Here is an 18,176-nt window from a genome sequence, read left to right as displayed (position 1 = left end):
GTCCGGCGTCCGAGCGCCAGGTGCGTCGAAAAAAAAAGGAACGAGAAAAAAGAAACCGGTTGGGCAGGCGGCGGCACGAATCCGACGCGTAGACTCCAAAAGTCGGATGCTTGCCACAGGCCAACTCGGACTCGCTCCGGTCAGTGCATAAATACGTAGCTGCCAACTCAATACCCCACCCATTGCCCCGCATCTCTTTCGTCGCCGCCGGCCACTACCCCGTGCAGTCGTGCTCCGACGCCATGGACGCCTTCATCAAACGGCCTCTCGTTCGTCAGATTCCACCGCCTGGCTTCGAATCCTGCTCCAGCGGTGGCGCCACGATGCACACCAACCTCTTCAGCTTCGACCTTGATACTGCGCCTCCATATTCGACTGCCAGCTCCTGGTCCATCTCCGGTGGCGACATGGGGAGGAGGACACATCCCTTCAGCTTCGGGCACGACATTGCTCGTCCTCCGATCAGCTTGTCCGATCTCTGTGATGATTATTTTCCTCGGCCAGCCCAGTTCGGTCCGTTTCCAACAATGAACGTCCCTCACAATGATTACGTCCCCGCCGTCGGCGAACTCCCCGCGCTACCAGTACCACCCGCCGGCTTCAATCCGACGCCGGCCTACGACTACGGCAACCCCTTTGACGCCGACGGTAGAGCTGCCCTTGCCATGGATGTTCCAGCACCGTGGGACCCGTGCTACGACGACGGCCACGTCGTCCAGCTGGGCATCGAGGAGCCCGTGTCGGTGTCCTCCGCTGCTCCGGTCTGCGACGGCGCCGGCACCCTTAACGACGACAACTCCATGGGGGCTCCTCCGAAGCTCTGCTGTCCCTATGACGGCTTTGACGAAGACATCGAGGCCACCCTCCGGGCCCAAGAGGACGAAGCCAAGGCCAAGCCGTCCCCGGACTACCTGGAGACCACGCAGGGGGGGCGGATGAGCCAGGACACGCGCGCCACCCTCGTCGGCTGGATGAAACGGTTCACCCAGTGCTACGGCCTCGCCCCCGGCACGCTCCACCGCGCCGTCTCCTACGCCGACCGGTTCCTCTCCGTGCAACAGATGGCGGACGTCGGCATGCACCGGCTCCGTCTCCTGGGCGCTGTGGCCGTCTACGCCGCGGCCAAGTACGAGGACCAGGGAACCGTAGAGCTACTGGACGCCGCGGAGATCGCCAGCTACTGCAGCCGCTGCGGCGGCGGCCGCTTCACCTCGAGCAAGGAGGAGGTGCTCGACATGGAGCGCACGCTGCTCGCGGCGCTCGACTACCGGCTCGGCCGCCCCACGGCGTACACGTTCGTGGAGCACTTCACCCGTCACTACGGCGAGGAGGAGCTGCGCCTGGAGCTCCGCTCCTGTGCGCATGACTTCGTGGACATGTCGCTGTTCCACTACAGCTGCCTCCAGCACAACCCGTCTGCCGTGGCTGCGGCGGCCATGTTCCTGGCGAGGCTGACGCTGAAGCCGACGTACGGGCAGATGAAGAGTTGGAACAGGGAGCTCAAGGAGCTGACGGGGTACGAACCCATAAAATTGGAGCGTTGCGTCGAAGCAATACACTCTCTCATTCCTCACCATGGTGATGGCTCCTACGACGACGTCGACCTCTTTCCAATGTTCTATGCGATTGCGGACCCAAAGTAGGAACAGCAGAACTGGTGCTCCGAGAAGCTAGCAGTGCACGGCAAGAGGTTTTAGCTAACGTAACTGCACAGAATCTGAGCAGTTTGTTTGGTAGTACTGAGTATGTATTTACACATAGGGTATATCTAAGTGTATAGCAAAAGTTATGTATTTTGAAAAGCAAAAACGTCTTATAATTTGAAATGAATGGAGTATTTTTGTATTCATCTTGTGAAAGGGTTTAAAGAGCAACAACTGCACAGTGTGTGCGTGTGTTTATGACAAAAGACATTTGTCTCATGTACTGTGTACACAATTACAGTATTACGTACACATATACACGCCACCGGCGCACCTTTGTTTCTTCATATATCAGTATCACAAATACATATGTAATCACATTACTAGCAATACATATTAACAGAATATATACTGAGACTGAATAATCATGATAATGCACGCTCGAGGTAAGTACCCATAAGGAGTAACTAATTCTATAAAAAAAAATCAAGCAGCAGCCAAGAAGAACCTTCCCTCCAAGTCATAAAGATTGGCCATCTTGGGTTCATTTGATAGGATATAGCTGAAAACCAAATAACATACCTAAAGGATCGACACATTATATTTTACATTCAGTTATTTTAACGTCTATAGGGCAACTCTTGGTTCGTTATTGTGCAGTTAATTATCTTTCACCAAAATAGGTCACCCTAAATCCTTGTAATAACGGCTACTCAAATTTCATAGCACCAAATAATGGGTAACTGTTGACACTCAAAAATGTCCCATGGTAGTTTTTGGGCACCATGAATAAGTTATAAACGTCTTTGACATGTTGGAGGTCAAGCGGCGCGACAAAATAACGAACGAAACGCGCGGAGAAGACGGCGAGCCGAGCCAGTCGGCTAGGCCGGCTCCCCCCCCCCCCCCCCCCTCGGTCGGCTTAGCCGAGTGCCCAAGTTGGCCAAACTGACTGACCCTGCAGCCAGCCTGCGGGGGCTGACCAGCCCGCAAAAGCCGACTCGTCCTAGAAACCGAGTTGGAGACTTCCTAAAATTGGTTTTTGGTATATTTTTTACATGGGAAACTTGGAGAACGCGTCTTGGAGATGTTTCCTACTGGGATAAGACCACCCCCCTCTATATATGAGAGGATCACAGCCAATTGAGTTTCCATCTATCCAATCAATCAAAAACACATCTATCAACTCCTTTTGCCATTTTACTGTTCCCTCTACCCCTCCTGCTGTTCGTTGAGATTCCCGGCGAGATTTAGCGGCATCCTAGGTGGTCTTGTTGGTTTTAGGAGTCCTCCACGTGCTCCTCCCCGACGGGTCTTCCTAGGAGAAGTCCGGGAGCGTTTTCGACCAAGAACGGGCTCTACATCGGCCTTACCGGTCTCTAGATCGGTTTGATCGATTGCGCTACATTCTTGCTGCTTTGTAGGTTGTATGCAACCTCTTTGGGCGTCCAAAGCTCTTGTCAGTGTGTTACCTTGAGGACATCTTCAACATCAACAGTAACACTCATGGCACACTCCTCTACTCAAACAACATGAATATATATTTGGCAGCTCATATTAACACTCTATAAGTATTAGATCAACTAGGGCATGTTTGGATCTTTTGTTGGTTACTGTATCACCTTACCCAATAAGGATTCTGAGCGAGAGGTTATGTGTTTGGTTACTTAACCGGAGCATTTCAAAGTCCATGCAGATGAGATTTTGCTTGCTCAACCAAGAGAACCAAATTGGCTCACCTCGCTGGGCGAGCTTCTTGTTGCCCACGCCAACTAGGCAAGGCCATGCGACGAGAAGAACCAAACATGCCTCGCTTAGGTAGCTCCATCAAAATAGTGCTTACACAAAAGTTCTAATACATTGCTAGCTAATTGTCATGAAATATGCAATAGTTTACAAGGCAAACTACGTGTATAACAAAACAAGCTTCCACATTGTCATAATCTTTTGTCTAGCTAAGGGCATCCACAATGCTAGTGCATGTCAGTCATGCATGAAAAGCGAACATAAGCATAGTTCAATTTCTGAAGTGTACACATCAATTGTTGTGGGACCCATACTAAAGTAAAAAAACTCTCAACTATCCATACTATCCCCCTTGTAGCCAAGCTTCATATCCATTCCCCATTCTTCCCCCACCCCCCTCACTACCCCTCCCAACAATCCAAACATAGATCCAGAAATTAGGCTTAGAACTAAGTAGATTAGCTCATATGGACATGGACCCAACTGATCAATGAGCTCGAGAGCGCTATAGCGGATTGATTAGTTAGAATTTTTGCAGCATTGGATATCAGGTTGCATGTGGTGGTGCAAGTGCAAGATGCCTTGGACAAGTGTGTTGAGGGGATGTGTCCTCGTTGTGGTTTCCATCGAGGAGGTGGTGGGCTGGTGGCCATGCTCTTTCACATGGAGGCTCAATGTGGCCGCCATGTTTGGAGGCTAACATACACCAGTACACCACCCACACCCACTGTTGAGCGGTGCTCATCCACCAACACGTTGGTGAGCATCGAAAACCACTCAACAATGAGGCGAAGCACCTCATGAACACACTCAACGTTGCCAAACACTATAGCTTTGGGATCAGCGAAAGGTGCGCTCCAATTAAGTGGTGCTAGCATTCAGGGGTGGAGCTTGGTTAAGGCTAAGCTGGGCCACGGCTCCCCTGCCCAATATAATGGAAATTTCCATTTGCTAAACAGTGAATTTTTTTTACTGTTCATGAGTTGTTAATACTCAGTTACATAGAATGACTCCTCCTAGTTGTTTGATCAAGCTCCACCACTACTAGCATTGACAAGAGAGTGGTGTACAACGGCCATGTGCAAGATACATTATTTTATGCAGCTTAGGGCATCCAGAGTGTGGGAAATAACTAGGGCCTTATTAAGTCCTAGTTGGCATTCATAGAGGCGATCATATACATAACAGAGAGTTGAACTTAACCCAAAAACACATATGACTCGATCATTGGCTTAGATCTAAACTCAAGGAATAAAAAAAATTAGTAGTGCCAATCCCTCATCACATCCGCTGGGGAAGAAGTGGTGGATCGTGGGAAGGAGGCTTGCACGCAAGAGCATGTGCTTGGAGGATTTCTAGCATGGTGGATATCTAGCACTGAGGCTATGTCATTGTGGTGCTAGCGGAGGGTACCAGAATGTCACTATTGTGCAATTCTACTAGAATTGGAGCTCATGGATGCCGCCCAATTTGGCTAAGAAAGAGAACCTCCATGATGGCAACATGCAGGGGATCCGCAAGGAGGGGTCATGGGCTTCGCCATTGGTGGCAAGAGATCGCCAACACACCTAAACAAGGTACAGATTTGGCATGGATGAGTGTGGGGAATTCCATTGGGCAATGATTTTATGTGACCAAAAGATGGGGAAATGGAGCAAGCCAACATATGGTTCATTTTAAATGTGAAGCAGGACCCACCTTAGGGTCTAGTACCATTATCCTACAAAAGAGAAGGAGGCCATAGAAAATATGGGACCCACCTTCAAAGTGAATTCAAGCCTTATTGTAGGTTTTAGTGTTGATGATTCTTAATTAAGGATCTAACGCATTTATTGAGCCATGAACATAGTCTAAGCACAAATGGACAAGGCATATGTGCTTAGTCCCCCTCAAAAATGAAAAGCAAGAATACCACATAAAGATCATTTTTTTAAAAAATTGTAATGCTTAGAATTGTGTTTAGAATGTTGTACTGTCAAGAGATACCTTTACATAAACTAGCATTCAAAAGTGCTCAACTGAACTAATAATACCTGAGATACACTTGATGCAACACATGCACTATTGGGGTTGGGCTATAAAATCTATTTTTTTTACTATGTCCACTAGCAGGTAATTCATTCGTTTGCGAATAATCTGCAATTGGACAACATGTAGCCTTATACCAAAGTGTTGCAGATAATCCATTGAAATATCTGTCAAGTTGCAGATTATCCATGCATTTTTGCGGATTATCCGTTGATTGACTCTTTGTTGTAGTCTAAGCAAATTGTCCAAGATGGTGTCTAGTCACAGATTATCTATGCATCTGCATGGACTGTTTGCAAATTGATTGTGCCAATGACTCTTTTTAGCGGGTGGTTATTTATACCTCACCACCCGTTCTAACAATTACCTTATTCAGTTTTGACAAAACCCTAGATAAGAACTCTTTATAGTGTTTAGGATGTTTTCCTCTCTTCCCCCCTGTTCCCACTTTTGTATTTGACTAGGATTTGATGAGCGAGAGCTTGAGTGGGGGTGACTGAAATTCCATCTCTTTAGCACTCATCTCTTCATCAAACCCATGGATTGGTGTTTGTTACTCTTGGAGCTTCACTCCTAGAAGGCTAAATGTTGCCTATCGAAGTACCCAAGCTTGTGGTGTGCTCCAGGAAGTTTGTATTGCCCGACAACTCTAGTAAGTACCCTCAAGCTTGATCTTCGTGGATTCCTTGAGAAGTGGATAGGATTCAGAGAGACCAAGCCTCTATGGCTTCCACAACAATGAGGATGTAGGCACACCTTAGTGGAATGTCTAAACCTTGGATAAATCTTTTTTTTCTCGTGTACTTGGCTTCTTTCTTTCTGTTGCAACTTCTTCTTTGAGTTTGTTGTAAAGTGTTGACTTTTAGAGTTAAGCCCAATCTACTTCTCTATTAATTTTGAGTTGCATGTGACCTCTAGAATAGGTTAAGGAACACCCAAGCAACCCAAGAAACTTTGTTGATCTAATTTCTCGACATGGTTGTAAGTAGGCAACCTCACACCTATGAATACTTCGCAAACTTGTGAAGCATCAGCAACAATCTATATGGATTATTTTCTGCAAGTGGCCTAACTTGTTTCTAAGATAGTGTTTAATTTGCAGGTCGTCCTACTCAACAACCACTTCCACTCCTCTAGGCCCTATTTGATCATTTCATGCCTTAAGGTCCCTAGAGGTATTAAACACTCTGGATGCCTTAGTTTGACTCATCTGCATAATCAAATTTAGGCTCTGATAGGGTTGGCTCGAATGCTACAATGTTAATGGTTCGGTACTTCAGTGAGCATCACATGGTTTGATTTTGAAGCACACTTGGAGCTATACTCTAAGAGCATCCTAGAATTTATGCATGGAGAAGCAATGGATACAAGTTGCCGCATGCATGTATGGGGTTATTTTCAAAATATGTTAATGCTTATGTTATATGTAGAACAAACTTAAAACATACACTTAATAAGTATGTGCTGTGATTGGCTAGATTTGTTTCTTAAAAGTTATATCTAAAAGAACAAGTGCAACAAAAGAACCCACATATTATAGGTACATTCTCTCATTTTGGTTCAAAACTCTTAATCTCAAGTGCCTTCTATAAACACAGTGCAAAAAATACTTGGTCATACATCATAGTAATAATAGCCCAATGTGTATCTGTGCTATACAAATATCATTCCACAATAGTTGGCATATCAAACTAAAAAGCTTCAAAATAATAAATAAAAAATTAATTGCACACCTCAAATAATTAGATCAAACCAAAACAACTCCTAACAACAAACAACACTACAGTATAGGAGGTACCTTTAGTCCGGGTTCGTGTCTCAAACCGGGACTAAAAGTCACACTTTTAGTCTGTGTTCATGTCTCAAACCGGGACTAAAGATTCTCGCACTAACGTGCCTCTGACACACCTTGGTAACCGTTACAACCGGGACTAAAGGGTAGAATTAGTCCCAGTTTGTATTACAAACCGAGACTAAAGGTCCAGTCCTCCATTTAGCCACGGTTGCAATTTTTAAACCGGAACTAAATACTTTTTGGCCATGAGATGAAAGGTCGTTTCTCTGCTAGTGACAACAAATCCATCACAATAGATATCAAACGAATATTATACCCGGCTCACACATCACTATATATTTCCAAATATAATTCTAAACAAGGGGAAATGAAAGAAAACATGCATACTGGTGACCATTATTTGTTGCGTAAAAGAGTGTATAAAATACACATACTATTTTATTAGTATTTTTGTCTTTAATGGCTAACCCTGTAATAGTTCTTAGTCTGCCACTCAGAAGGAGCATGTTTTAAATGTCATTGGATTTTCTAAAAAATTGTAAATCACTCTCTAATAGTGTTTTAACAATATTGAGTAGCACTTTGACAATTGGGTTAAGATCCACTGGCATCTCAGTTACTAATACTACTTGACGATCAACTTTCGCCAAAATTGCACCAAGTAAATAAAACTAGGTACTATATCTAAGCAAAGAATATCTTTGTTACTCAAATTAATATTCTTGGACGATAATTGACATCCAACAGAAACACCACGCTAGTAATGGGTAGTTCATAACCACTGTGCAATAATAATTAGATACACGCTCAAACCAATTAACGCCTGGTCCATTATGCATTGTATAATAATTGGCTTAGAATAGCTTGATCTTAACGAATAGTTCGTTACATAGTGCATAATACTCCCTTCTTTTTTTTCTAGAATACGAAAGAAAATTGTGTATCATTGTATTAAGTAGAGTTTGCAAATAAAGTATAGGAGGTGTCGTTGCCGGCGCTTGAACAGTTTGGGGCTACATTGTGAAAATAACAAGTAGGATCTTAAGCTTGTAAGCTATCTGCCTGCTAAGGCGGCTAGCCCCTTGGCGCCTGTCTCAATCCAACGATCTGCTTCCTCCTTGACGAGCCGAAGCAATTCGATGACCGTAGACGGTGAGTCCCTGAAGCAGCGTGCATTGCTTTCCTTCCACACCTGCCAGGAGACAGCGAAGGGGTCTTTGCCGAGGGCCCTTTATCGGACACTCGGCAAAGCCTTTGCCGAGGGCCAGGACGGCCCTCGGCAAAGAAAAGAAGCCGTCACGCGCCGGCGTCATTGGCGGTTTCTTTGCCGAGGGCCGACCTTGGGCAAAGAAATAGTTTTATTTTTTGAATTTTTGTTGCCGAGGGCCGGCCCTCGGCAAAAAAAAAATTTTTAATCTTTGCTGAGGGCCTCCTCCCTGGCCCTCGGCAAAGAAATTTTCAGGATTTTTTCAAAAAAAAACCTTTGCCGAGGGCTATTGCAAGGGCCCTCGGCAAAGAAATAGTTTTTTTTTTGAATTTTTTTTAAAAAAACCTTTGCCGAGGGCCTGCTCCCTGGCCCTCGGCAAAGAAATTTTTAGGATTTTTTTAAAAAATCTTTGCCGAGGGCTATTGCTAGGGCCCTCGGCAAAGGACCCTTCTTTGCTGAGGGCCTTGATCATTGCCCTCAGCAAAGAGACAGAAATTTATTTATTTTTTTTTGTTTTTTGCATTCCATCGACACAAGCATTTCATATATATACATATATATACATATATATATATCACACAGAACCCATTTTCTCGCAATATATCACAACCATAATTGTGAACCACAAATCACAATATATTACAACGACAAGTCACATGTTCATCATCATTCACATGTTTATTACGACAAGTTAATGAAATCCAAGCACAAGTCACAACCATAAATCAAAAATCACGCTAAAGTCCAACCACATCACCTAGCACGAGTCCTCATCAAGCTAGCCTATGAGACGATGGTGAAGGAAAAGCAGGATCATCCGGTGACGCACTAGCGGATTGATTGGAACCCGCGGACGGAAGCTGCACAAAGGAGCAGAGATTGCATGTGTGAGTAATCCGGGAAAATAGTTTTGAAACTTAGAGATTGCATCTAGTAATCTAGGAATACAAAAAGATTAGACTCAATTGAAAATTTCGGCAGCACCTCCCCTACACGGGGAGGTTTTCAAAACCTGCAAGAAACGACGGCACGAACGCCGACATCCACAACGGCACGAACGCCGACATCCACAACGGCACGAACGCCGACATCCACAACGGCACGAAGGCCGACATACATGCAAAGCACAAGCGAAAAGTGAACTTTCATACTTACAGGAGTAGCTGCAGGAGTAGGAGGTGGAGGAGCTGAAAACTGCACAGGTACACCTGATGCTTGTTCAAGACTTTGCATGATCACCATCATCTCCGCCATCTGCTTCTGCGCGGCCTCGAACGCGACCTTCTGGGCCTGCAGCTGTGCGGTCAGCTCCACGTTCTGCTCTTGACTTTGCCTTCTTGTTTCTTGCAGCTCGGCCTGCAATGATCACATGTGGAGATGTCTGGGTTTCAGGCATCCGATGTCGCAACTCGCTCGAAACCTTCTCAATTTTTTACCACAGCCTGCACATGCGATAACATAACATCTCGCCAAGTTTCGTGATTTTCGGACTTCGTATGGATTTTATATAATTTTAAAACACTTTTCTGGCAAGTCGGTCATCATGTTACGCGAACAAGATGTGCGAAATTTGATGCGAGTTCGTGGATAGGGACTTAACATGCACCAATTAACATAAATAACATTTTTCGAAACACTACATTGCAATATTCCATGCACCTGCAGTTCAAATTTGACATATTCGAAAAAAATCAAAGAATCAAAATAAATTAAGGAAATATACAAAACAAAATCAAAATTGGCTTAAATTTTAAAATTGAGTTCAAAACAATGTATTGTAGCACCACAAAAAAAACTGGGCTAAAAAAACCAAAAAAAAATTGTCGAGGGCTCTTTGCCGAGAGTCTAGCCCGTGGCCCTCGGCAAAGAATTAAAAAAAATAAAAAAAAACTTTGCCGAGGGCCTATCCTCGCCCTCGGCAAAGGCGATTTATAAAAAAAATTTGGCCGAAAAACTCGTTTTAAAAAAATCTTTGCCGAGGGCCTGGTCTAGGGCCCTCGGCAAAGACTTAAAAAAAATTTACCGAAAAAGCTGGTTTCACAGAAAAAATAACCTTTGCCGAGGGCCTAACGGGTGGCCCTCGGCAAAGCTTGACGGGAAATGGCCGTCGTGACCCAACGGGCCTAATTTGCCGAGGGCATGCCCTCGGCAAAGATTTGATTTGCCGTGGGCCTGTCTTTGCCGAGGGCCGTACCCTCGGCAAAGGCCTCTTTGCCGAGGGCCGTTCTTTGCCGAGGGCTCATGTGGCTGGCTCTCGGCAAAGAGTGTCTTTGCCGAGTGCCCGAGATTTGGCCCTCGACAAAGCCTCAGGCCTTCAGTAAAGCACGTGTTTTCAGTAGTGTTGGATGACATAGTGCCATAGCTCCCTAGTGAAAGGACATGAGGCAATGATGTGATCTATCGTTTCTGGTTCTCGGTCACAGAGGAAACAGTTGTCCCTCGTCTCCAGCTCATGTCTTCTTCGTCAGTCTGCAGTCCAGTGCCTACGACGGAAAGTCAGCCATAGAAAACTTTTGACTCGTAACAGAGCCTTCCAAATAAGCTTATGGCCCTACAACGTGGTTGATCCGGCATGCAGCATGTTATAAGATGTTTTTTATTTTTTAAATTTATTGTTTTTACTATATATATCTAAGTATAGTGTATATGCAAATACACATACTTCCTTCATTTTTTATTGATGTCATATTATCTTAGTCCTAAGTCAAATATTTGTAGTTTGGCTATTATTTTTAAAAAAAATTATATAGATTCATGCCATAAAATTTATATTTTGAAATTCACTATGAGAAATACTTTCGTAACATATAACTCATATGTTGTGAAACTATAAGAACTTTTTAAAATGGTTGGTCAAAAATAATAATATTTTACTTAGGACAAAGCCAATGTGAAACAAATGGAAGAAGTAGTATAAGCAATATATCAGCCAAAATGTTTTACAATTTAGAACGGCTGCCGGATAGAGTAATTGGCATGGAACCAAATAGCACGCCGAAATCAAACAAGCATGCATAACAAGCTCAGAGAGACTGAGCTTCACTGCACTGGGGCGAGGTCGAACTGTTCTCTCCTGCTTCGTCCGCCGTTGTCGTCGTCGTCCGCCAGCGACATCTGGCTGAGTCTGCTGGGACCCGGCGGAACCCAACACAGGCCTGCCGCCGCTCGCATCTCCATGCGCCGGCGCATGGCGTCCTCCTCCAGCACGAACCGCCGCATCAGCATTTCGTCGGTCAGCGACGACCTCCCCCTGAAAGCGAATGTCCAGTAGTCCTCCGATTCTCCCGTGAGCACAGTCTCCGGGGGTGAACGGACCCTCCTCCGCCGCCGCCGCCGACTCTTCCTCGGATCCAGCACGTCGTCGTCACGGACGCCGGAGCAGACCGGCTCGCAGACGCACGCCACGCGCGCGAGTGCCGACCCCACCGCCTTCTTGAGGGACGAGCGCCAGCGCGGCCTCTCCGTTGGCGCGCGCTCCCGTGCCCGCGCCGGCGCTTCCACGGCCGCGGGGTGCTTCCACATGAGGAGCCCGCCCAGCGCGCGACGGAACCACGAGGGGCGCGCCCTGGAGACGCTCCTTCCGCGCCCGACGACGACGCCGCTACCATCATCCCTGCACCAAATCAGCTCATCAGCGTTTCATGCATAGACGGATCCAGCGGGCTGTCCGGGTATGGTAAGGCATACCCTAAGCCCAGCCTAAGAATACACCTACCTCACTGTAAAAAAAATCTCAACCGAGCAGCGAGCGTCCGAGACGCCTCGAGCCTCCGCGATTCCTCTTCACGTCGCCGCCTCCGCGGTCCGCGCGAATCACGAGTTCGCGACCACAGCAGGCAGGAGTGGCCAAGCGCAGCCCATGGCGGCCCGGCCTGCCAGTCACCCCGTCACTGCGGCGCCGCCCCGCGGCTGGCCGGAGGCGCCAGGCGCCCTATCCTGTGTTGCTGTGCTGGAGTTTCCTCCGTCACTGGTGCAGGCGTCCGGGGACCCTCACTGCTAAACTGACGACTGCTGAGGGCCACGTACAGCAAAGGAACCGCCACTTAGCAGCTTGTTACCTTTCATCCTCTTCCTCCTCGCAATTTTCCCCAAATCGATAACCCTAATTTCCCTCCGTTCTAGTTTATGTAGCTGGCTGCTGTTTAATTTCCCTTCAAATTAGTTCAATTGATGTAGTTACATAGTTGTACTGTAGTACGCAGTGGGAATTAGGGATGAATTAGTTGAACTATTAGTGTAGGCTCTCAAAAAGTAGTGTTGTAATCCTATTTGGTCTTTAAGTTTCTATCATGCATATTCCAAACTATTCGTGTATTATTTGAACTATTTGTATGGTAATTTGAGACTTATTATGTTATTTAGTAGTTGTGTACCAAATTGTGTGACAATTTTAATGATACTTTACCACATTGCTAAATAGATTTACCGATTTATATATAAAAATTTTGGTTCAACGTACCCTATAAAAAAATACTAGCTCCGCCACTGGTTTCATGCAACAAACTCTTGACGATTCAGTCAGGAGATATACATATATATAAATCCAATCGCTTATTAACAGCAGCATAGCTGCGATTGGTCTTCACATTGAAAACCGCGCTGAGATGATCACTCACGCATGATGAAGAAACCCCCACCTTGACTGGATCGGCGAGGCGCCCTCCTCATGTGGCTGCACCGAGAGAGAAGCCTCCATTTCACCCAAAAGCAAGCTATTCAATCTCATCCCCGTCTCGCGAGGACGACGACGACGGACCAGTTCTTGTCTGTGGCGAGAGGATTGTGTGCTGCTGGAGTCACACCCTCAATCCCTCATCACGCACTCCTTTAAGTACTACTAGGGCTGCTAACCCGGCCCTTGTCAGAGTGAAGCAGGGCAAAAACACCTGATGTCATGCATTAATCAAGTGCTCAAGCATTGATCTCCTTCAGATAGCCTATTGTGTGATTGCTTAACTCCGGGGGAATCCGATCAAGCAGAGCGAAATGGAGGAATGCATTTATTTCATGACGGGCTGCGATATCCCCTCATTTATATCATATAATATCTTGTAGATAGATGTAGATTAGTTTGGTGAGTGTGTGGAATTTCGAAGCTATCTGTTGGGCAGTTACTGGTGCTTATATAATGAAAAAAGGGATGATTGAATGCTAGAGATGTAGTAGAGATGTTGATGAAACTGAAAGTTGAAATCAGAGGAAGAGGACAATGGAACGCGTGGATGGTTGAACGCAGTACCATTTTTAAATGAGAAATTTGAAAAACTAAGGAAATATCGTGTTTTTAATGAATTTGAAAATTAAAGTAAATGTTCACTATTTTTACATTGGAAAGTGCCCCAAAAAAAAGAGTTCATGTTCTTTGTAACAAAATTGAAAACAAAGAAAAGGTTCACTGTTCTGACGAAACTGAAATGTAAAAAAAAAAGTTCACGTTCTTTGAAACAAAATTGAAAAGAGAAAAAAAAAATATAATGCAATATTATTAAAAAGGCGTGGTCGGCAGGATTCGAACCTGCGCGGGCAAAGCCCACATGATTTCTAGTCATGCCCGATAACCACTCCGGCACGACCACTTTGATGGCGGGAGCTAAATTACAACATATTTATTGGAGAACATCTGTTATCCAATGTTTACTTGGAGAGTCCAGATAAATAATCATGGGAACCGTGTACGTAACATGGACAGATATCAAATGTCAGGGACGGTACTTTTTTTTTGTTTAGCATAGCAACGGCGCGGTGCCTGGTGTGTATCTTGTGAGCAGTGGCGCAGCCAGCCGAGCGGAAACCGAGAGTCCGGGGACTCGCTATACCAGGGGGCCAGCCGCCCAGGGCCAAACCGTCAAGCAGGAAAACCAGCGTCGCGCCCCGCCCCAGCCCCCGCAGGCCGCAGCCCCGACCGCACTCGAATTTCAGCCGGGGCCCGGGCCCGGGCCGGCCATCTCGGCGGGCTGCGTGACAGCGTCAGCGGGACAAGGATCAGCGTGCGTGCGTGCGTGGTGCGTGGCCGCGTGGGCGCTTTGAGCAGCAGCAGATCAGCGTGGGCGTAGCTTTGGTCCGCCGCATCCACCGCAAGCAGGCCATGAGGCGAGGCGTCGCCGAGACCCAGAGCGGGCCGAGCCGGGGTCGTTTGTGCTTGGACCAGCCGCTCGCGGCGACTGACGAATGGAACAATTCTTTTTTTTTCCCTCTCTTTTTATGTCATGATTTGGACGAATGGAATGATTTAGGAACGATGAAAGATAGGAATGAGTTGGTGTGCGGTTGAATGTAATGATAGCAGGAAGCTGGAAACGATTGGATTCTCTACCAAAGCGTTGTACCGTACGGCTCTTTTATATTCTCTTCTCTTTACACCTAGCTAGACAGAGCCTTCTGAGAGCAAGATGGTATCATCCTCTGACCCATGGAGGAGCTTACACGAGCTAACAATTCCAAAGTGGCAAGCTTTTGATGTGCACTCCAGTGCCTAGTCATTCTACTAGTGTGGCTTATCATTGGATTTCAGGTCTCACATTAAGTAGATAGCTATGAGGTGATACTAGTGCCAAGTTTAGTCCTTTAGTGTTACAGTAGCTATTAGCATTAACATTTGGCCCCCCAAGAGCTTATAATGAGCCTCGCTCATGATGTAACTTTAGTTGCTTTTAACTCTTGCTTTACTGCTCCTAATTGACTAATGCAGCATACACTCGACGGCCGATTCCAATCATAGATGAGTGTATGCAACAACAGAGCTGGTTGCTATCTAATATTATATATTTTGTCTCGTATCACCTTCAACTCATCTAATGTTATTTATTTTATCTTATACATACTGTATATTACAGGCTAGGAGAGCATATTGTTGGACTGTAACAATCTCTGTTGGGGATTTAACTTCGCCAAAAAAAACTTAGCCCCTGAAACTTCAGAGTTAAAATTATGATTTTCATAACAAAGTTTGACTGCAGGGAAAAGAAGCTGAGCGAAGTTAGAAATTTGACTTCGCAAGAGAGAATTCGTCTTCGCTCAATAAACCTCATCTTCGCCCATAGGAAGAAAGAGACAAAATCAAGCGAAGACAAAGAATTAACTTCGCTGGACATTTTGAAGACTAAGAGATAAACTGAAAATCGACTAAGTCCAAGTGACGAAGACACTAAGAAGATTAAAGACCAAAAGCTGAAGAATGAAGGCTTAGAAGAGGAAAAAGACCACTTCACCCTTGTAGTTGAAAATGGTTGTAAATATATTGGTTAAGGGCAAAATGGTCATTTGTATGTAAAATGCGAAGACTTAGTCTCTGTAAATACCCCCTCTAACATATACAATATCATGATGAAATGAATACAGCTTTGCCTTTTGTTCAAACTTCGATGTTCGGTGATTTCTTAACCCAACAATCTCGCGTATAGATTATTACAACATGAGACATGTTTGTTTGTAACGAACTTTTTTTTTGGAAGTGGGCTATGTTTGTTTCAGATTGCTTGCATATCGTAAAACAAATTGCTTGACATGTGTTAAGAACAGCTACCTTTTCCCCCCTCCTTGACCCGCTCAGTAATAAAGAAAACAAGTACAGTTTGTGACGAAGAGGTCCCCACGGCATCCCTTAAGAATGGCCTTAACGGTGCACGCCGTGGAGCACCGTTGTGCTCGGCCATCGCCCTCCAGGCCTCCAGCCGCACGCACCTACCTGCTAATCATTGCATCTTTCGGCTCCCCGCCGCCAGCCGCTGCCGCTAGTAGCTCTCACCGACGACTACCCCGCGCGCGCTCCGCTCACTTTTAAATGCTCCAGCGCACTGGCCGTGGCAGGCCTTCCGCCGATCGCCTTCCCTTCCCTCTGCTTCCCACCATTTCCCAGAAACCCACAAACGCCTTCGAATTTGAGTAGACGAACGATTAGAAATCGTCACCTCGCCGCGCGTTCTCCGTTCCCCGCTGCAGCCTCTCGCTCGGATCCTCCGGTCCCGGCGATGGGTCAGTGCTTGTCGTGGGCGCTGGGCCTCCTCCTGCCGTCGCTGTGGGAGGCCGAGGTCGCCATCTCCGCCACGGCGCTGCTCATCGCCGCGCTCATCCTCTTCCTCTTGACGTCGGACCAGCACGCCGCCAAGTCCACGGCCGCCAGCGGCAACACGCCAGCAGCCTCGTCCGCGCGTTCATCTGCCACCGCAGCAGCCGCGGGCCGCGGCCGGACCCGCGCGAGAGGAGAGGCGGCTTCTGAAATCACTTGCGCTCAGGGCGGCGGCGGCGGCGGCTACGTCATCAAGGTAACTATACTGCCACATGGCCCATGGCATTTGGCAACTCTGATCGATGATTGCACCCGCATGCCTGTGTTGTTTTTTACGCGTTCAGTTCATATGCATCATCGATCTATGCTTTTCAGCTGGAGCTGCTCTCGGCCAAGTACCTGATCGGCGCCAACTTGGACGGCAGCTCCGATCCTTTCGCCGTCATCTCCTGCGCCGACCAGAAGCGTTTCAGGTGGTTTACCTGCTTCCCTCTCCCTCCACAGCTGATTCTTCAGAGCGAGCTGTGAATGACTGATTCTGAATGAAGTGAGGCTGCCCACACTGTTTGTGCAGTTCCATGGTGCCCAGCCAGAGAAACCCTCTGTGGGGAGAGGAGTTCAATTTCCTGGTCGAACAACTCCCGGTTGAGGTAAGCAACAAAACAGCAGCGTCTTCAGTTCCTCAATGCTCACTGCATTTGAATTTTGAAGTGCGCGGACAGCCGAAAAGGTGATACCGTGATAGCCACTGTATCCATCTTTCCGGTCCCATTTACTACTATGGAGTCACTGACATTCATCCACACTGCTTAGCTTGTCTGTCCCAAGCGTGAGAGAACAGCAACAGTTCATGTGTGATATTCTAGACAAATGCTCCGTTAGAGATGGCCCAGGGTGTACGCCAGCCTTGTTCTGATACAAAACTGTTGCTTTGCCACTGCAGTACTGCTAGTAGGAACTACAATTGTCAGCTTTTTAGAAGCTTCAAGGAACAGCGAAATCGTTTCCTTTTGCTGCTTGACATTGAGAATTTTGATACAAAAGTACATAAAATAGAAACAAAAGCGCTTTGCTGCGTCATAATCATGTGACAGAAAATTTTCCCACGACGTACAACATCCCACCTCAACCCCACTCACGATTAGTGGTCCACATGACAGCGTACGTAAATTAGACCTATCGAACTCAATGTTTTGAGTTGTGGATACCAACCTACAGAAAGTAATGTAAAGTACCGTTAGCAAGCAGTATATTAAACTTGGGAGTACATGGCGTGCATATGCTTTGTGCTGCACGGATGGAAGCATCATAGCTTCTCCGAAGCATCATAGCGGCTGGGATACTAATTCAAGTTAGGATTGAGTCACTGGCGTGCGGGTCCCAGGCGCTAGCCTCAGAGTGACATTAACATGACGTGCTAATGATTCAAGTAAGATTAACAAGCAATAAACTGTATAAGTTCAATAATGAAATAAGGAGGTAAAGTACGACTGAATTCATGTGGCTCTGAATAAAAAGTTGAGAACATCGAAAAAGAATATTTGATACCAGAATTGCTGTGATAAAACGTGTGACATGTGTTGCTACTTTCTGCACAGGTAACCATAACAATAATGATTGGGACACTATGTGCAAATGCAAAGTTATTGGATCTGTAACCATAGCTGTTCTCACTGAAAATGAATCAGGGGCAAGTTGGTATGAACTGGACAGCAAATTTGGTCAGGTAAGACGTGCATTTTGTGGAAGACT

At 46.3% G+C, this 18,176-nt stretch overlaps 2 protein-coding genes and 1 non-coding gene across 3 annotated transcripts; 1 reads left to right on the top strand and 2 right to left on the bottom strand.

Moving 5' to 3' along the window:
- The first annotated feature begins 242 nt into the window (after positions 1–242).
- On the top strand, positions 243–1,643 carry LOC136532168 (putative cyclin-F2-1). Its single transcript, XM_066524771.1, has one exon. The coding sequence runs from the start codon at positions 243–245 to the stop codon at positions 1,641–1,643; it is 1,401 nt and encodes a 466-aa protein (XP_066380868.1).
- A 9,745-nt stretch (positions 1,644–11,388) lies between these two features.
- Positions 11,389–12,595, bottom strand: LOC136532167 (uncharacterized). The gene is made up of 2 exons (XM_066524769.1): positions 12,135–12,595; positions 11,389–12,032 (listed from the first exon to the last, which is right to left on the bottom strand). Exon 2 carries the CDS (start codon positions 11,939–11,941, stop codon positions 11,459–11,461), a length of 483 nt encoding a protein of 160 aa, XP_066380866.1. The 5' UTR covers positions 11,942–12,032; positions 12,135–12,595; the 3' UTR covers positions 11,389–11,458.
- Positions 12,596–13,913: 1,318 nt separating this feature from the next.
- TRNAS-AGA (transfer RNA serine (anticodon AGA)) lies at positions 13,914–13,995 on the bottom strand. The gene has a single exon. It is a non-coding gene; the product is annotated as a tRNA-Ser (tRNA).
- Between the last annotated feature and the right edge of the window lie 4,181 nt (positions 13,996–18,176).

This window comes from Miscanthus floridulus, unplaced genomic scaffold (genome assembly GCF_019320115.1).
Source record: "Miscanthus floridulus cultivar M001 unplaced genomic scaffold, ASM1932011v1 fs_542_4_5, whole genome shotgun sequence".
NCBI classification, from domain to species: Eukaryota; Viridiplantae; Streptophyta; class Magnoliopsida; order Poales; family Poaceae; genus Miscanthus; species Miscanthus floridulus.
This window is presented reverse-complemented; position numbering and strand designations above follow the sequence as displayed.